At 37.1% G+C, this 14,656-nt stretch overlaps 1 protein-coding gene across 1 annotated transcript; it reads right to left on the reverse strand.

Annotated features, from left to right (window-relative positions):
- Positions 1–471: 471 nt before the first annotated feature.
- sall3a (spalt-like transcription factor 3a) lies at positions 472–14,266 on the reverse strand. Its single transcript, XM_056476231.1, has 4 exons — positions 13,256–14,266; positions 4,052–7,171; positions 3,588–3,927; positions 472–1,935 (listed from the first exon to the last, which is right to left on the reverse strand). The coding sequence occupies exons 1-4, from the start codon at positions 13,335–13,337 to the stop codon at positions 1,503–1,505; spliced, it is 3,975 nt and encodes a 1,324-aa protein (XP_056332206.1). The 5' UTR covers positions 13,338–14,266; the 3' UTR covers positions 472–1,502.
- Positions 14,267–14,656: the final 390 nt, after the last annotated feature.

Raw genomic sequence — 14,656 nt, forward strand, 5'->3', positions numbered from 1 at the left:
GGCTCCCGCCCGGTCGATAAGCATATCAGGAGATCCGAGATCAGGTAGGTCTCGAGAGCTCCCTCTTTAGAAAAGGGAGGAAAGGAGGAGATGGGGTGGAAGGGGGGATTCTTCCAAACGAAGATAGAAACAGTAGGGAGAAAATGATCCATTTATAGTAGACTAGAATCACTCTGATTGGATTATTACTGATTACAGATGAGTGGCCAGACGTGCTCAATCATATCACGTGCTCCTCTCGAAATTAGTTTATGAAACGTCACTAAGGTAAAATAATGCAATAAAACAAGTTTATGTCCGACACTTTTTAGGCCCCATTGCATATTTAGGGTTGCAGAAAATTTTTAAAACCATATATAATTTTAATCACAGAACAAATTATTGGATTTGTTGTCCCAATAAATGGAAAAGCAATGTTCACAATGACAGAACAGACAGCATTAAACAGACAGGATCTGTTTTATTGTAGCTTGATAAGACAGAATGTCTTGAGATTTGGGAGCGGAAAGCTCATATTCCTGTGCTACATCCAGAACTCACATTTACAAACCCCAAAAAAGCGAACAGGAAATAAAGTTATAGATGGCTCAGTCCCACATAATTACAATCTCACAAACAAGACCATTCCTCTAAAAAGTGCATTCACAAACATAACAAATTGACGTTTTTGTTGTGTGTGTTACAAAATCTGCATACCAGTCGTGTTTGTACTCAGTAGATTTGCTGTTATTGAACACAAACTGCTTTGTAAAACTCTTTTATTTCTTTACAAAGGATAAAAAAGAGGCTTGTGAGCGTAGCAGCTTTAGATATCGTAGCCGTCCCATTGTGTAGCTTAGCTGTTACACATTTACAGGCTAGATATCTAGAAAACAAAAACACCTCAATATGATTGCATTGATGATTTTTTTTTTGTCTGATTATATATTAGAATTCAAATTTAGAAGGATGAAATGAATAGAAACTCAGGCAATTAAATATATTTCAATACCCGCTGTTAAGTTATCATAAATATTAAGACACAGAACATTAATATAAGACCATGGCTGGAGAATGAATGTAAAGATTAAAATAGATACAACGATTTTGTCTGGTCAAGTGTCTAGTATGAAAAAGCTGATTAAAATATCCAATTTCATGTCCCCCCAATGTACCACAAAGCAACCATATGTCTATCCGCATAGAAATAGCTTTTCTTTTCTTTTTTTCCTGCGTCAGCTGACACATTTAAATGCGTCAGAGCATCGTAATACTAAAAAAACAAACTGATAGAAACCAGTAAGTACCATGCAAACCTTTCAAGACAAATGTTTTACACAAATTCTCTTTGTATGAATGAATGTATAGTAGGGACTGAAGAACACTAAAGACTAGAGCTCCAAATCTAGACAGCATATCAGACTTCATTTGTACAGTATAATACACAACTCAAACGGGATTAAGTATCACCTTCCCTATCACAATCAATTTAGGAGTCTGTATCGTTTTCCGAAAGTGAATCGTCAATTAATCCCAATTTCTTTGTCCTCTTCCCTGAATCTGGAGAAAGGATGTCCAGGTCCCACTTCCAGGTTTGTCTTCTCAAGTCCAGTCACTGGAGGGCTGCTCCCAGTGCGAGACCTCTCTATGCCTCCTGACATTCCTCCTACAGCTGGAATGCCACCACCACTCAGACTAATGGGAATTGAAGGAATGCCTCCGTTCTGAATGACAGAGATCTCATTGTTTTTCATTGCCAGTCCACTGGTGATGGCTACAGCATACTGATTCCAGAAGCCTGGGTCTACATTAATTGCTCGTGCAGCAAGATCCTTCTGAAACATCTCGCTGAATTTTATGGCATCTCCCCCTAGAAGAGCCATTGGGTTCTCCACTGAGAGACGTCTACCCCGCCGGGCTGGAGCATTGTTCCACATGTGGGTTCCCATTGTGGACCTGAAGGAGAATGGTGGTTTATTTTTTTATGAGTCAAACACACAAAGGAAAAAAATAACACTGGCAACACTTTACTTGAAGAGGGTTTTCATACAACCCAGGCTCATTTTGAAAATGTACCGCTATATACATTTCTGGAGGTTACAAAATACATCCCAGGAGGTAATTTTTTTTTGCAGTTTTTGTTTTTTGGCGAATCCACCACAGGCCACTGTGTACGCTTTTTGAGATATAAAATTTCAGAGTTCTGCCATCGCGCCTGCTGTTCTCACATAAACCCCACCAGAGGCTGCTGTCGACTGACTGACTACTGACTGATTGACTGACACCACCCTCCTCCTTCCCTAAACCCAACCAATAGTGTTTTCAAAAGCACCCATTGACCCTATCGATGTATATAGGGCAACGTTTTCAGAATGAGCCTATGTTGTATTCATAAGACATTTCTAAACATTTATAATCATGAATAAATTTGATGCACGCTTATGAAAATTATAGTTAGGTGTAATTTGCTTAGTTATATCATTTAAAATGCAAAGGTGACATTAGGCAACTTGACATGATCAAAGACAACACAATTGTCATAAATCTGTCATCAACATGATTGTCATGAGGCTATTATAATTGTCTCATGAATTTTATAACAGCATCATTCATATTTTTCCTGGCCTCAACTACTGTGGAACCAGCCTGATCTCACAAGAAAACGTAAGTATTTACGTTTTGTCAGTTTATTGGCTAATTCGTACAATTTCGTACGAGTTCAGTCATATGAAATTCGACGAGTTCAGTTGTACAAAATTGTACGAGTTCAGTCGTATAAAATTGTACAGTTTTAAAAAGAAGGCGTGGCACCTAACCCCACCCCTAAACCTAACCGTCATTGGGGGATGAGCAAATCGTACTATACTGTACGAATTAGATCATACGAATTAGCCACTAAATCAAAAAGTTACGAATTGCCATGAGATTAGTGTTGGTGGAACGATTTGAATTGTGTCATTAAATATTAATAACATGTTAATAATATTAATTATAGATTATAAATACTGAAAAATGTATTTTGTTTCACTGAAAATATTCATGACATAATTATAATGCATGACAAACATGTTTATGATGGATTTATGACAAGTTATGTTGTCTCAAGTTGTCATGACAAAAAAATGGACAGGTTGTGATGTATTTGTTTATGACAAGTCTCAAACTATGTCAATTTTGCATTTAAGATGATAACTAAGCAAATGACACCTAATGACAGTTGTAATAATCATGCATATAATCTCATTCATAATTACGAACACCCCGTCAAGTAAAGTGTTACCATAACATTATTCTTAATCTTCTAAGTATTTCTGATTTTGAGTGTGCTTTTACGATATTCATTAATTCATTTCTTTTCAGTTTAGTCCCTTATTAATCAGGGGTCGCCACAGCAGTATGAACCGCCAACTTATCCAGCATATGTTTTATGCAGCGGATGCCCTTCCAGCCACAACCCAAACACTGGGAAACACCCATACACACTCTTTCACACACATACACTATTGCCAATTTAGCTTATTCAATTCACCTGTGCCGCATGTGTTTGGACTGTGAAGGAAACCGGAGCACCCGCATGATCTTAATCTGCGTTAACAATAAACCAACACCATACCTTCAGATTTCCCTTTGTGGTGAAGGCTCTGCCACAGATGGAGCAGCCAAATGGTTTCTCGCCTGTATGAGTGCGCTCATGGATCTGAAGAGCACTGGCCGATGAAAAATTCTTCCCACAGGAGTGGCAGTTGTGTTGTTTGGGGGTCCGCCGAGGTGGGGGTGGTGCCAGCATTGGAGTGATGTTGGAGCTTATTGTTGTCTGAGCGGTTGCAGTAGGTACCTGCGGGCCAACTGGTAAGTGGGGCCCCTCACACAAGGCCGGTGGTTTACTGTGTCCGTTCTCAAATTTCACTGTGCTTGATTCTGAGCTTATGTTACTGGGAGTGCTTAAACCTAAAAAGGGAAAACATTTCATTTATTTGCTTTTGATTTGATTCATTTTTGTAATCACATCAAATCACAGTTTCATTCATTTTTGATCTTGTGTTCAACATAAATTTCTAAAAAAAAATACTACCTCTGTCTCTTCCCAGGAACAGCAGACTGAAGGGATTCTCATCTTTGACAAACGACCTGATGGGCTGTGTGGCCGTGAGATCTAATGCACCCGTGTTTTCTGATCCAGGAGAATGGGTGTCCAACTGTTCTGACTTCACCGTTGCATGAGCTGAGGTTGAGTTCAGAGCCTCATCTTTGCAGCTGCTATTTGCCTGAGGAGACTTAGAGCGATGACTTTCAGACTGACTGTAGGTAGGTGATAAAGCCAGCATAGAGCCAGATGATTCAGACTGCGCTGGACTCCCAACACTGTGGTTCTCCAAATCTACTAGAGTGGATGATAAGTCATTCTTGAGCATGTCTCCATTTTCCACTCCACTCCCGTTTTCTGTAGACTTTAGGCTGAAAGAGTGGGTAATGTTAACAGCTGGGTCAGTAAGCTTCATCTCATTCTCAAAAGCACCAATGCTAGAGATAAGAGAAGTTGGGGGTGAAGTGCTTGGAGACATCTCTGAGTATAGATGGAGCTGTTTTTGTAGGTCCACATTCTCGTCTTTCAGACCTGTTTCATCTTCCAAAGCTTGGTCCATTTCATCAATTAGCTCATCATCATAGTTGCTCATGGCATCTAAGCTTTTTTCATCAAAGGACAGATCTGTGTCTGTGTCCTGAAAACTGTCAGGCAAAGGTGTGTTAGGAATCTGCCCACCCATATGCATGCGAATGTGTTGCTGCAGAACTACGGCATTAGTAAACTTTTTCTGGCATATGGGACAAGAGTGCTGTACCCGGAGAGGGGGCTTTGATCTGTGAACCCCAAAGTGTGTCTTCAGATTACCCTTGGTTGTGAAAGCACGGCCACATATTTTACATTTAAAGGGTCTTTCTCCTGTGTGGATGCGATAATGCATCTTTAGGGCACTCTGACAACTAAGCACACGATGGCAAATAACACATTGGTTGGGATCTGTCATCTTCTTGTCAATATTTTCCACCAGTTGCTGTAGTTTTGAGGTCTCTGATGTTTGCATAGAGTCCAGGAGGCCACCAAAAGGAAATTTGGGCTTAAATTGATTAGACGATATTTGTAGAGAGGGATGAGAGACTGCAGACGAAGTATTCACTGGATCTGTGAACTGTGTTCTGGTGCTACATGTGGTTGTAACTATTGTTGTAGAAATAACTTGAGATATAGAAGCAGTTGATATGCTGGTTTCACCAGGCCTGTTGGTGGAGTTTGCTGGAAGATGAAGTGCTTCCGGTTTGAGAACTGGAGGTGTGTTACTTGTCAAATTAGGTTTTGGTGAACTGGAAATTTGTGCAATACTGGTCTCAGTAATTAGGTGATTCGGAGACAAAGATGTACACTCACTTGATGGTGGTGATGGCCTTTGAGGTGATCTATTTAAAGGAGAAAAACTAGTTGAATCTCCAAAGCTTCCTATAATACTGGGTATAGTAGGAGGGAGTTGTAGTGCTACGGATGTTGGGATAGTGGGCAAAATAGGTTTGCTGTCCAGCCATGTTGTAACAGGTTTTTCTGGGGGCAACGACATGCCATAAGGTATACCTGAGCTTGTCGGAACATTGTCCAGATACTCGGGCACTGGATATGGGTTCATTTGGATATGAGGATACTTTTCTTTGTGTCTTTGAAAATGAACCTTCAAGTTGCCCTTGGTGGAGAAGCGATTACCACAAATGTTGCATTTGAAAGGCCTTTCGCCAGTATGGGAACGAAGGTGAATTTGCAGCGCGCTGTCACTTCCAAACACCTTGGCACAAAATCTGCACTTGTGTTTGAAAAATGGATCTTCTGAACTGGGTTTGGTGTCAAACACAGATACATTTGGAGGCTTTCCTTTGCGATGCTTCATAAGGGCGGAGAGAGGATCAAGAGCATTGGTTGTTGCTGCAATACTGGCTAGAGGATTAGGGAAGATAACACTGTTGGATGAGCTGTGAGGTACAAGTGGAAGGCTGGAGGGGGATGTAAGCAATCTTCCATGAGTCAGTGTTAGAGGACTAGGTGTGTTTCTTGGAAGTGAAACACCACAACTTATTTCTCCCCCACTTCCTGTGCTACTACTAGTGCAGCTACTGCTGCTAATTGACACTGAGCATGGTGGCATTTGTGAGGAAACACCATTACTGGTTGTTGGGTATAAAGAATTTATTGCAATATTGCTTTTCATCCCAGAACTTGCTAGTTGGCCACCTGCCGGGGGAACACTGGTACAAGCTACCTCCAGAGCTGAGGATACTGCCACTGAAGCCTGTACATTTAAACTGTTGGGGCCCTTCATATGAAGCTGATTAATAGGAGGTGTAATGAAGCCACGCAGATGAAGCTGCCCAGGCATTGCAGGTATGCTGGAGGATGAGGGTACTTGTAAGGCAGCATTTATGCTGTGGTCTACTTTATGACTGACAGCGCTCTGTGTGGGAGCCTGATTGTTTATTAGTGCCACCTGGCTCCGAATCTGCTCGATCAGTTTAAGTTGACGCAGCTGTTGTTGCTGCAAGGCCATAAGTTGATCCAGAATCATTGGGATAGCCATAGTTGACACTTCACTAGCTAGTGCTCCCCGGGCACCCTGAGAGAACTGAGCCACAGCCACACGGGTCCCATGCAGTGTTTCCAGTGTGACATTAGTGCTGGGTATAGAGTACCCTGCCCCAGAAGACTGCTTGTGATCCTCAAGTGGAGGTAGGCTTATGTCTGGCTCAGCCAATGTAACTTGATCATCGGAATCTATGGGCTTCTCGGGAGAAAGTTCCACTTCCATGGGCTCATCTTCTTTCTCCAGTACAGCACCCGATTCCAGCATCATCTCTGCTCCTTCATCACCTTCAGTGGGCATGTGGCTTACCTCTACTGCATCCTCGCTGTTTGCTGGATCACTTACACAGCTGGGCACAGGTGATGGCTCAGGTAGGTAGTCCTGTGCCGGATCTGATGTCACTTCATTGTCACTGATAATTAACACGAGTGGATTCTTGGTACAGGTCTTCAGATGTTCACAGAAATCAGACCACTTAAAAAATTCCGCACAACACTTTTCACACACATGGGTCTCTTCACTCCCGCTGCGGCTCTCATTTCCGCTGTCTGAATCATCCACTCCTTCACCTGAGACTGAGAGGGAAGAGGAAGACGAAATTGAAGTGCAATAAATTATAAAATGAATACATTAAACATTTTTGTTTGCACAACTCAAAGAAATGTAGTCATTCCTTAGGAATTGTGGTTACAAATACCACCCGTTTGATAATTCTACTCTTCCCGAATAGCCTGTTAAATAATACTTGTCTGTTAAACTGATTAGGGTCTATCAGTTGTTTTAATTACCATTTTTTAAAAAAAGGGATTCAATGAAACTAATTTATTTCCAATGTTTTTATAAAATTCAAGGCCAATTTATCTGTAAAAATCAGATCTCAATCGGATTCCCTACTGCTAACATGACACCTCACATTTCAGTGCCTTCATTAATACAGTGCAACTAATGTCAAAATATTAGTACAACATGCATATTTATGACTAACTACAGATGTTACAGCAATGTGCTCTGTACATTAGACATGTACCAGTCCTAAAAAATCAGTCCTAAATAAAATCAGATGCATGAGTTCTGATATGAGCAGTGAAGATCAGTTCAATGAGATTTATTTTGCTTGTATGTTGTGTATGTGCTACTATAATTCTCTAGTATTAGTGTTCTGCAAAGTGAGGTTTAGGTATAAATTTGTGTTATAATGATAAATCACACAATGAAATTATGTACTGTATTAGTTGTCCTAAACGTGTCTAAATTGTAATAAGAAACTAAATAAATTTAAATAAGAAACTAAATGACTTTTTCCTTTTTATTTCCTTTTTACAGCCCGATAGTAGATAGACATATTTAATGTATGTCCTACCACAATAAGGATACGTATTTTTAATATTAATAATTAATATTCTCATCCAACAGAATATAATTTTATTATAATTTGCAACATGCAGATTGATGTAGACTATATACTGAATTTACTTTTATATAACAATGTAACTTTTTACATATGTTGACTATATACCTGTATTATTCTACTATGTAAAGCATGTATGGCTTTTAGAATTAAAGTCATATAGCAGAATAGTCAAAACATAATAATGAGTAAATCTCCCACGTTCTCAAATGCCTAAAATAATATATATATATATATATATATATATATATATATATATATATATATATATATATATATATATATATATATATATATATTTATATATATATATATATATATATATATAATTTTTTTATTTTTTTTTTTTATTCATTTTTTTTTTGTGAACTATTTGTGGTATTTTTTACTTCAATCAAATCATATTTTATTCCATAGCGCTTAATGCAAAGCAGATTATCTCCATGCAGTTTTACAGGGATAAAGAGGCAAAAAATCTTAATAATTTTATCATTGTGAAAGAATGTTCAGTACATCTACTACTTCCGAAATGCTCTTTTTAATCTAATAAAGATTCAGTTCAATTTTATATGAATGCTAAGCTAAACTGAAATGGCTGAAATAATTTCATATAGACTAGTACACCGATATACACTACTGCAAATAAAACGTATGAATTAATCATTTTAAGCTTGTTTGGTGTTAATGAAAACATGCCTTCTCTGTATCCAGTAATGAAAAAAAAAATGTTGAAATGAAATGAATGAGAATAATATAAACGAGAGACGTCAAGAGGCTTTATAGCATAATAAAGCTTTTTTCTGACAACTGATTTTTTTTCACTGCCTGCTGATATTCAGCCAAAATATTAATCATTTTTATTAGCATGCTCTGATTTCATATATTAATGATGTCATGATGCTAACTGGTATTAATTTATGGACTGGAATTAAACATTTGATCAAGCAAGCACATTTTGCTAAATATCTGTAGCATATCAACATGCATTATCCATAGAGCTTCACTAATTATTGAATGATGAGGAAAAATAAATTAAATTAAACTCCAAATAAAGAGAGATGAGATGGCTAAGATAATTCTACATGTTGTAGCACACAACATTAAAATGTATGCTTTTATAATGTGAAGCTTGTTCAATGTTAATCAAAAATGTTTGCAAACATTTAATGTAAAAAAAGAAAGCAGCATGAGAATGATGGAACATGAATGAGAGACATCGAGATGTTACAGCACAGTTAGGGTTTTTGACAACTGGGTTTTGTCACTGCCTGCAGATCTGTAGCCAGAAATAAATAATTCTGAATTCATATTTAACACAATAAACCAAATTAAACAACACTATGGTGAGCACTCATGGTGAACTGGAATTAAAAACCAGCATATTTCGTTAGATATCCCTGGCATATGCATATGCAAATTGAACTCCAAAAAAAAGAGGGATGGGATGAGGTGGCTGAGATAATTCTACATGTTGTAGCTCACACATACAAACTAATGTATCCATTATACCAGCTACTATTACTTTATTTAAAATGTATGAATTTATAATATTTAGCTTGTTCAATGTTAATGAAAAAAAAATCATGTTCGCAAACACTTCTTGAAAAAAAAGACAAAAGAAAACCTGCATGAGAATGACGGGACATGAATGAGAGACATCGAGTAGCTACAGCACAATAAGAGTTTCATCGCTGCCTGCAGATCTGTAGCCAAAAAATTATTAACAAGAATTATTTTGCATTCATATTTAACACAATAAACCAAATTAAACAACACCATGGTGAGCACTCTTGAGTGATGGACTGGAATTAAAAGATGGATCAAACCAGCATATTTAGCTAAACATCCCTGGCATATGCATATGTATTACATGCAGATCTCAACTAATCTGTAGGTAATTAAAAAAATTAACTAAGGAATAATAAAAAAAAATATATATATATATATATATATACATATGTATGCGTGTGTGTGTGTGTGTGTGTGTATAAATATATATATTATTCATTTTCTTTTCGGCTTAGTCCCTTTATTAATCCGGGGTCGCCACAGCGGAATGAACCGCCGACTTATCCAGCATTTGTTTTATGCAGCGGATGCCCTTCCAGCTGCAACCCATCACTGGGAAACACATACACACTTATTCACACACACTACGGACAATTTAGCTTACCCAATTCACCTATACCACATGTCTTTGGACTGTGGGGGAAACTGGAGCACCCGGAGGAAACCCACGTGAACGCAGGGTGAACATGTAAACTCCACACAGAAACGCCAACTGACCCAGCCAAGGCTCGAACCAGCGACCTTCTTGCATCACCCTCATATATATATATATATATATATATATATATATATATATTCACACATACATTTATATATATATTCACACATACATTATACAGACCTTTCACACACACACACACACACATTACACTAAGTAAAATCCGGTTCCTTGATATAACATTAAATATTTTAAAATGTGACAAAACTGAGTTTTTGACAACTGGAGTTTCATCACCGCCTGCAGATCTGTAGCCAAAAATTATTAACAAGAATTATTTTGTATTCATATTTAACACAATAAATCAAATTAAACAACACCATGGTGAGCACTCTTGAGTGATGGACTGGACATATATGTATATATACATATGTGTGTGTGTGTGTGTGTGTGTGTGTGTATAACATTAAATATTTTAAAATGTGACAAAACCTACAAAATTATGAACTCACTGATTAAAGTTGAAAAACACCCAGTGTATTCAAATGTAATTAATTATGACACCTTTAATAAGATGGATATATTAATTAATACATATTAGAGTAAAAGGTAAACATCAGAATGTTTTTTTGTCAAAAAAAAATAAAAGAATTATAATAATCATTTAGAATCTAACACAAAACAAAGACATTACAATTACCTTTTAGTTCGAGAAAACAGATTATCACAATTAATACATCATTGGACACGTGTAACCCTTTTTTATGCCAAAGGAACATCTGTACAAATTGCATTCAAAGCTTGACATCTATTGGCCACCCATGATGGTGCCATACAGCCAAAGGTTAAGTGCATGCAGTATCAAAGCACTTTAAAGCAGCCCTCCTCAGGGACAAATAGAGTGGTGGACAGGACTGCTGGGTGGGGGGGACAATGACTGTTTCTTGTTGGCACACCACTGAGTTCCCACACAAAAGAGTTTGTTCAAGAGTCAGGCAAACAAAAGAGAATGAAAATGAGCGTTTAAATACTCATGCAGAGAGAAACAGAATATATGACAAAAGAAACACTGCACTCATAAAATAAAGTTACCAAAGCAGTCTTAGTTGTATTCATTACACCAAGACGTGTAAAATGGAGATGGTGCACTGGACATTTAGACCTTAGTCAGACCATATGGTTAAATTCTCACAGCATGAGCGATCATGTCATTAGATTACTGTAATGGGGAAACAATCAATACTTCTGTTGCTATTCAAATGGGGTAGAATCCAGATCATACATCAACAGGGTACTGCCAGAAACATGAGTCAATATAATAATGCACAGTGCGCCAAGGAGTCAAATGTGTTATGGCTTTATTTGTTATTACATTTTTAATTTTCATTTCTCGTTAACTCTATCTGTTTATATAGTATTTTTAAATTACTGTGATCAATGTGTAAGATACAGGACTGGCTAATACGCACTTACATTATAAAATGTATGAATTTGATCAAGATTACATATTTAACTGATTGATTATTTAATATTTAATTCAATTTTTCATATGTATTGCTGCTGTGAATGCCAGACATATTGTTAATCACTTGTTTATTTCTTAAACTCAGTCTTGGGGTTCTTCAGTCCTGAGGTGCTTTAATTTTGAAATTAATTTTGATTAGAGTTTCACAAATTAAAAACCCTTAGGACAGACAGCATGGTGACTTCTGAACCATGGTGAAAAACATTTCACAGAAAATATAAAGGCATACCAATAATCTGAAAACTAAAATTAATCATTTAAAAAGCATGTCAAATTTTAAACATCTTATATCTCAAAAGACTCAAGATTAATTAATGTTTTTTCACATGATGTTGTAGTAAAATGTCAATAATTTACTCTTAAATTACATATTACAGAAACTTAAAAAAAAATGTTGCGATAAGAATGTGAGTGATTGAGCATGAATTACAGATGCGACGATGGTTTTTCCTTTCACTGAGCTATGTAAACAGGAGAAAACAGTGCGTGAACTATTATTATTAATAATATTAATAGTATTATTAATAATAATAAAAATATCATTATTGTTGTCGGGTAAATAGACATTTTTTGAGAGTTTTGAGGGACGGGTTTTGAAGAAAAACAGAAGCCCGAACTGTTTTATTTCTGCAATATCATGAATTTACGGAGTTCGTGTCATTGTCATTGCAAATGTTTTGGCATGCATTTTCTTTCACAATTATTAGTTAGACTACATTATGCATCTACCAACAATTAATATTATTTAAAAGTAAAATGTAAAAACATTTACAGTCAGATTAATATACAGGTTTAAATATTTTCTATATTTGTCTGACATCTTTCTTTCTTTCTTATCCTATGTCTTTCTTATCCTATGTCTTTCTTATCCTATGTCTTTCTTATCCTATGCCAATGATTAAAAGAAACAACTAAGTTTAAAAAGTTAAAAAGAAAAAAAAAAACACTAACATGATAAAGAGGATTAATTATTTTAAGCCAAAAGTCACCCGCTTGTCTTTAAACAGGTTTTTCTGACGCAATTCTTCAAAAAGTTTAGTCTCAGAGTAACATGCAGTCAAACCAATAAAATTATGAATTATGATTTATGATTTATAGATGAATATGTCACTTTTAACTAAATTCGCGACATTGCAAATTAACGCGTTATATTTGTTAAAGTCTACATTTAAAGAGTTCCATAAAATAGCAAAACCCACCGTTTGCTATAGTGTCAAAGTATTTAAGAAAAGTAGCATAAACACTTTTAATAATGGCACCACTTTAACATCATAATACCCTTACCTTTTTGACTCCGATGTAATTATATAGCAATATACTGCGGAGTAAAAATAAACGCAAAGCAAATCCGGCAAACTGCATTTTAAGCTTTTTTGTTAATCAAAAATGTAATAATTTTCTACCACTACCTTACAGTTACTAAGACACTTATTTGCGCTCATTTAATAAAGCAGCACAGAGCCAAAAGAAAGCCTAGAAACAAACACTGGAAGACTCACCGTGTTCAGGAAGCAGCTCCAGAAGTGTCGGGTCCTCGTCCGATCTCAGCTGCTGTGGCTTCGCTTGCTTCCGACGGGACATTCTTCTGCTGCGATATCTTCCTCATTCACAAACATCAGCAGAGATCCGCTGAAAAAAAAAATCTTCTCTAAAAAGTCAAGCTGTAAAATAGCGCAGATGATCTTCTGTTATGTGGATGTATCATTATGATAGTGAATGATACTTTGAATTGGCAGAGCTCCAGTGGGCACACTGATATGGAAATGAGGGACGGACTCCGCAATTTACTACTTCACCTTCAAACATCACCATCCACCCAAAATCACCTCTAACGCCCAGAGGAGGAGGAGGGTCAATTGTTTTCTTTTCTCTGTGGGGTTTTTCCTCTGTAGTTCATTTTAGCATGATTTTACTCTGAACTTCGGACGGTTTGAATGTATATTCCCAGCAGTTAGTGGAGTGAGAGGAAAGTGAGTGGTGCGGGTCGCTCCAGTTCAGAATAACTTTTCTTCTTTGTAAAGGTTCGTTTCGTCCATTAGTCGATACAATGAACGATTAACACAGTCACCGCTTCTCTCTTTCTCTCAGAAAAGGAAAAAAAATCTAATTTCGTCCTCGGATGTTACCAATTTTTCCAGTTTCAGCAAACTGATGCGCAGAAGTTTACTACGGTAAGCCTGAAGTAAGGTAGCCTAGATGTCTTTTTATTTCACAGTACTTTGCTGCACAAATTGAGATGCAAGTTAAAGTGTTCGAATCATGAAAGGTTCATCAGTTTAAATGTGTCCCGTCGTATATCACTCCTTTCAGGATTCTGCAGTTGTTTTGTCTTCCTCAAGCCCGTTTAAGGACTCTCGATCCAGGCCTACAAATCAGCTCGAATCGTATAAAGAAGGTTCGCGAAACACACCGGCGTTTCATCTGTGGTTTTCAGGTGTGCATTCGGCTGGGCGATGATGCGGCAGCGGCAGAAGTTTGATAGTTCTCGGTGATGGCGCTGGAGAGGTGTGTGTCCGTGTGTGAGACTGTGTGTCGAGTGTGAGGGATTTGCCGAAGGTTTGAACTGAGCCCATTGCGGAGAGCGACCGCTAGGATGTACCAGGACACACCAATTCACCTCAGCCCGTCATCTGATGCTCTGTCTGCTTGAAATTGACCTGATAAAATTACTCAGTGTATCTTATTAGGAGAATTACATTTGATCCATGAATATGCGCATGGAAACATGCGATAAAGATTTAAAATCATTGTAAAAACACACGCATACACACATGTGTAAAGAATAATCGTTTAACGTGTTTTTACGATAATTATTACAATTAGTTTAGAATTTAGTTTTTTCCTCACTATTGATGTAGAGACTTTAGCTATTTGATCCTTTAATGTATAGCATTTAAATG

Source organism: Danio aesculapii, chromosome 16 (genome assembly GCF_903798145.1).
Source record: "Danio aesculapii chromosome 16, fDanAes4.1, whole genome shotgun sequence".
Taxonomy (NCBI): domain Eukaryota; kingdom Metazoa; phylum Chordata; class Actinopteri; order Cypriniformes; family Danionidae; genus Danio; species Danio aesculapii.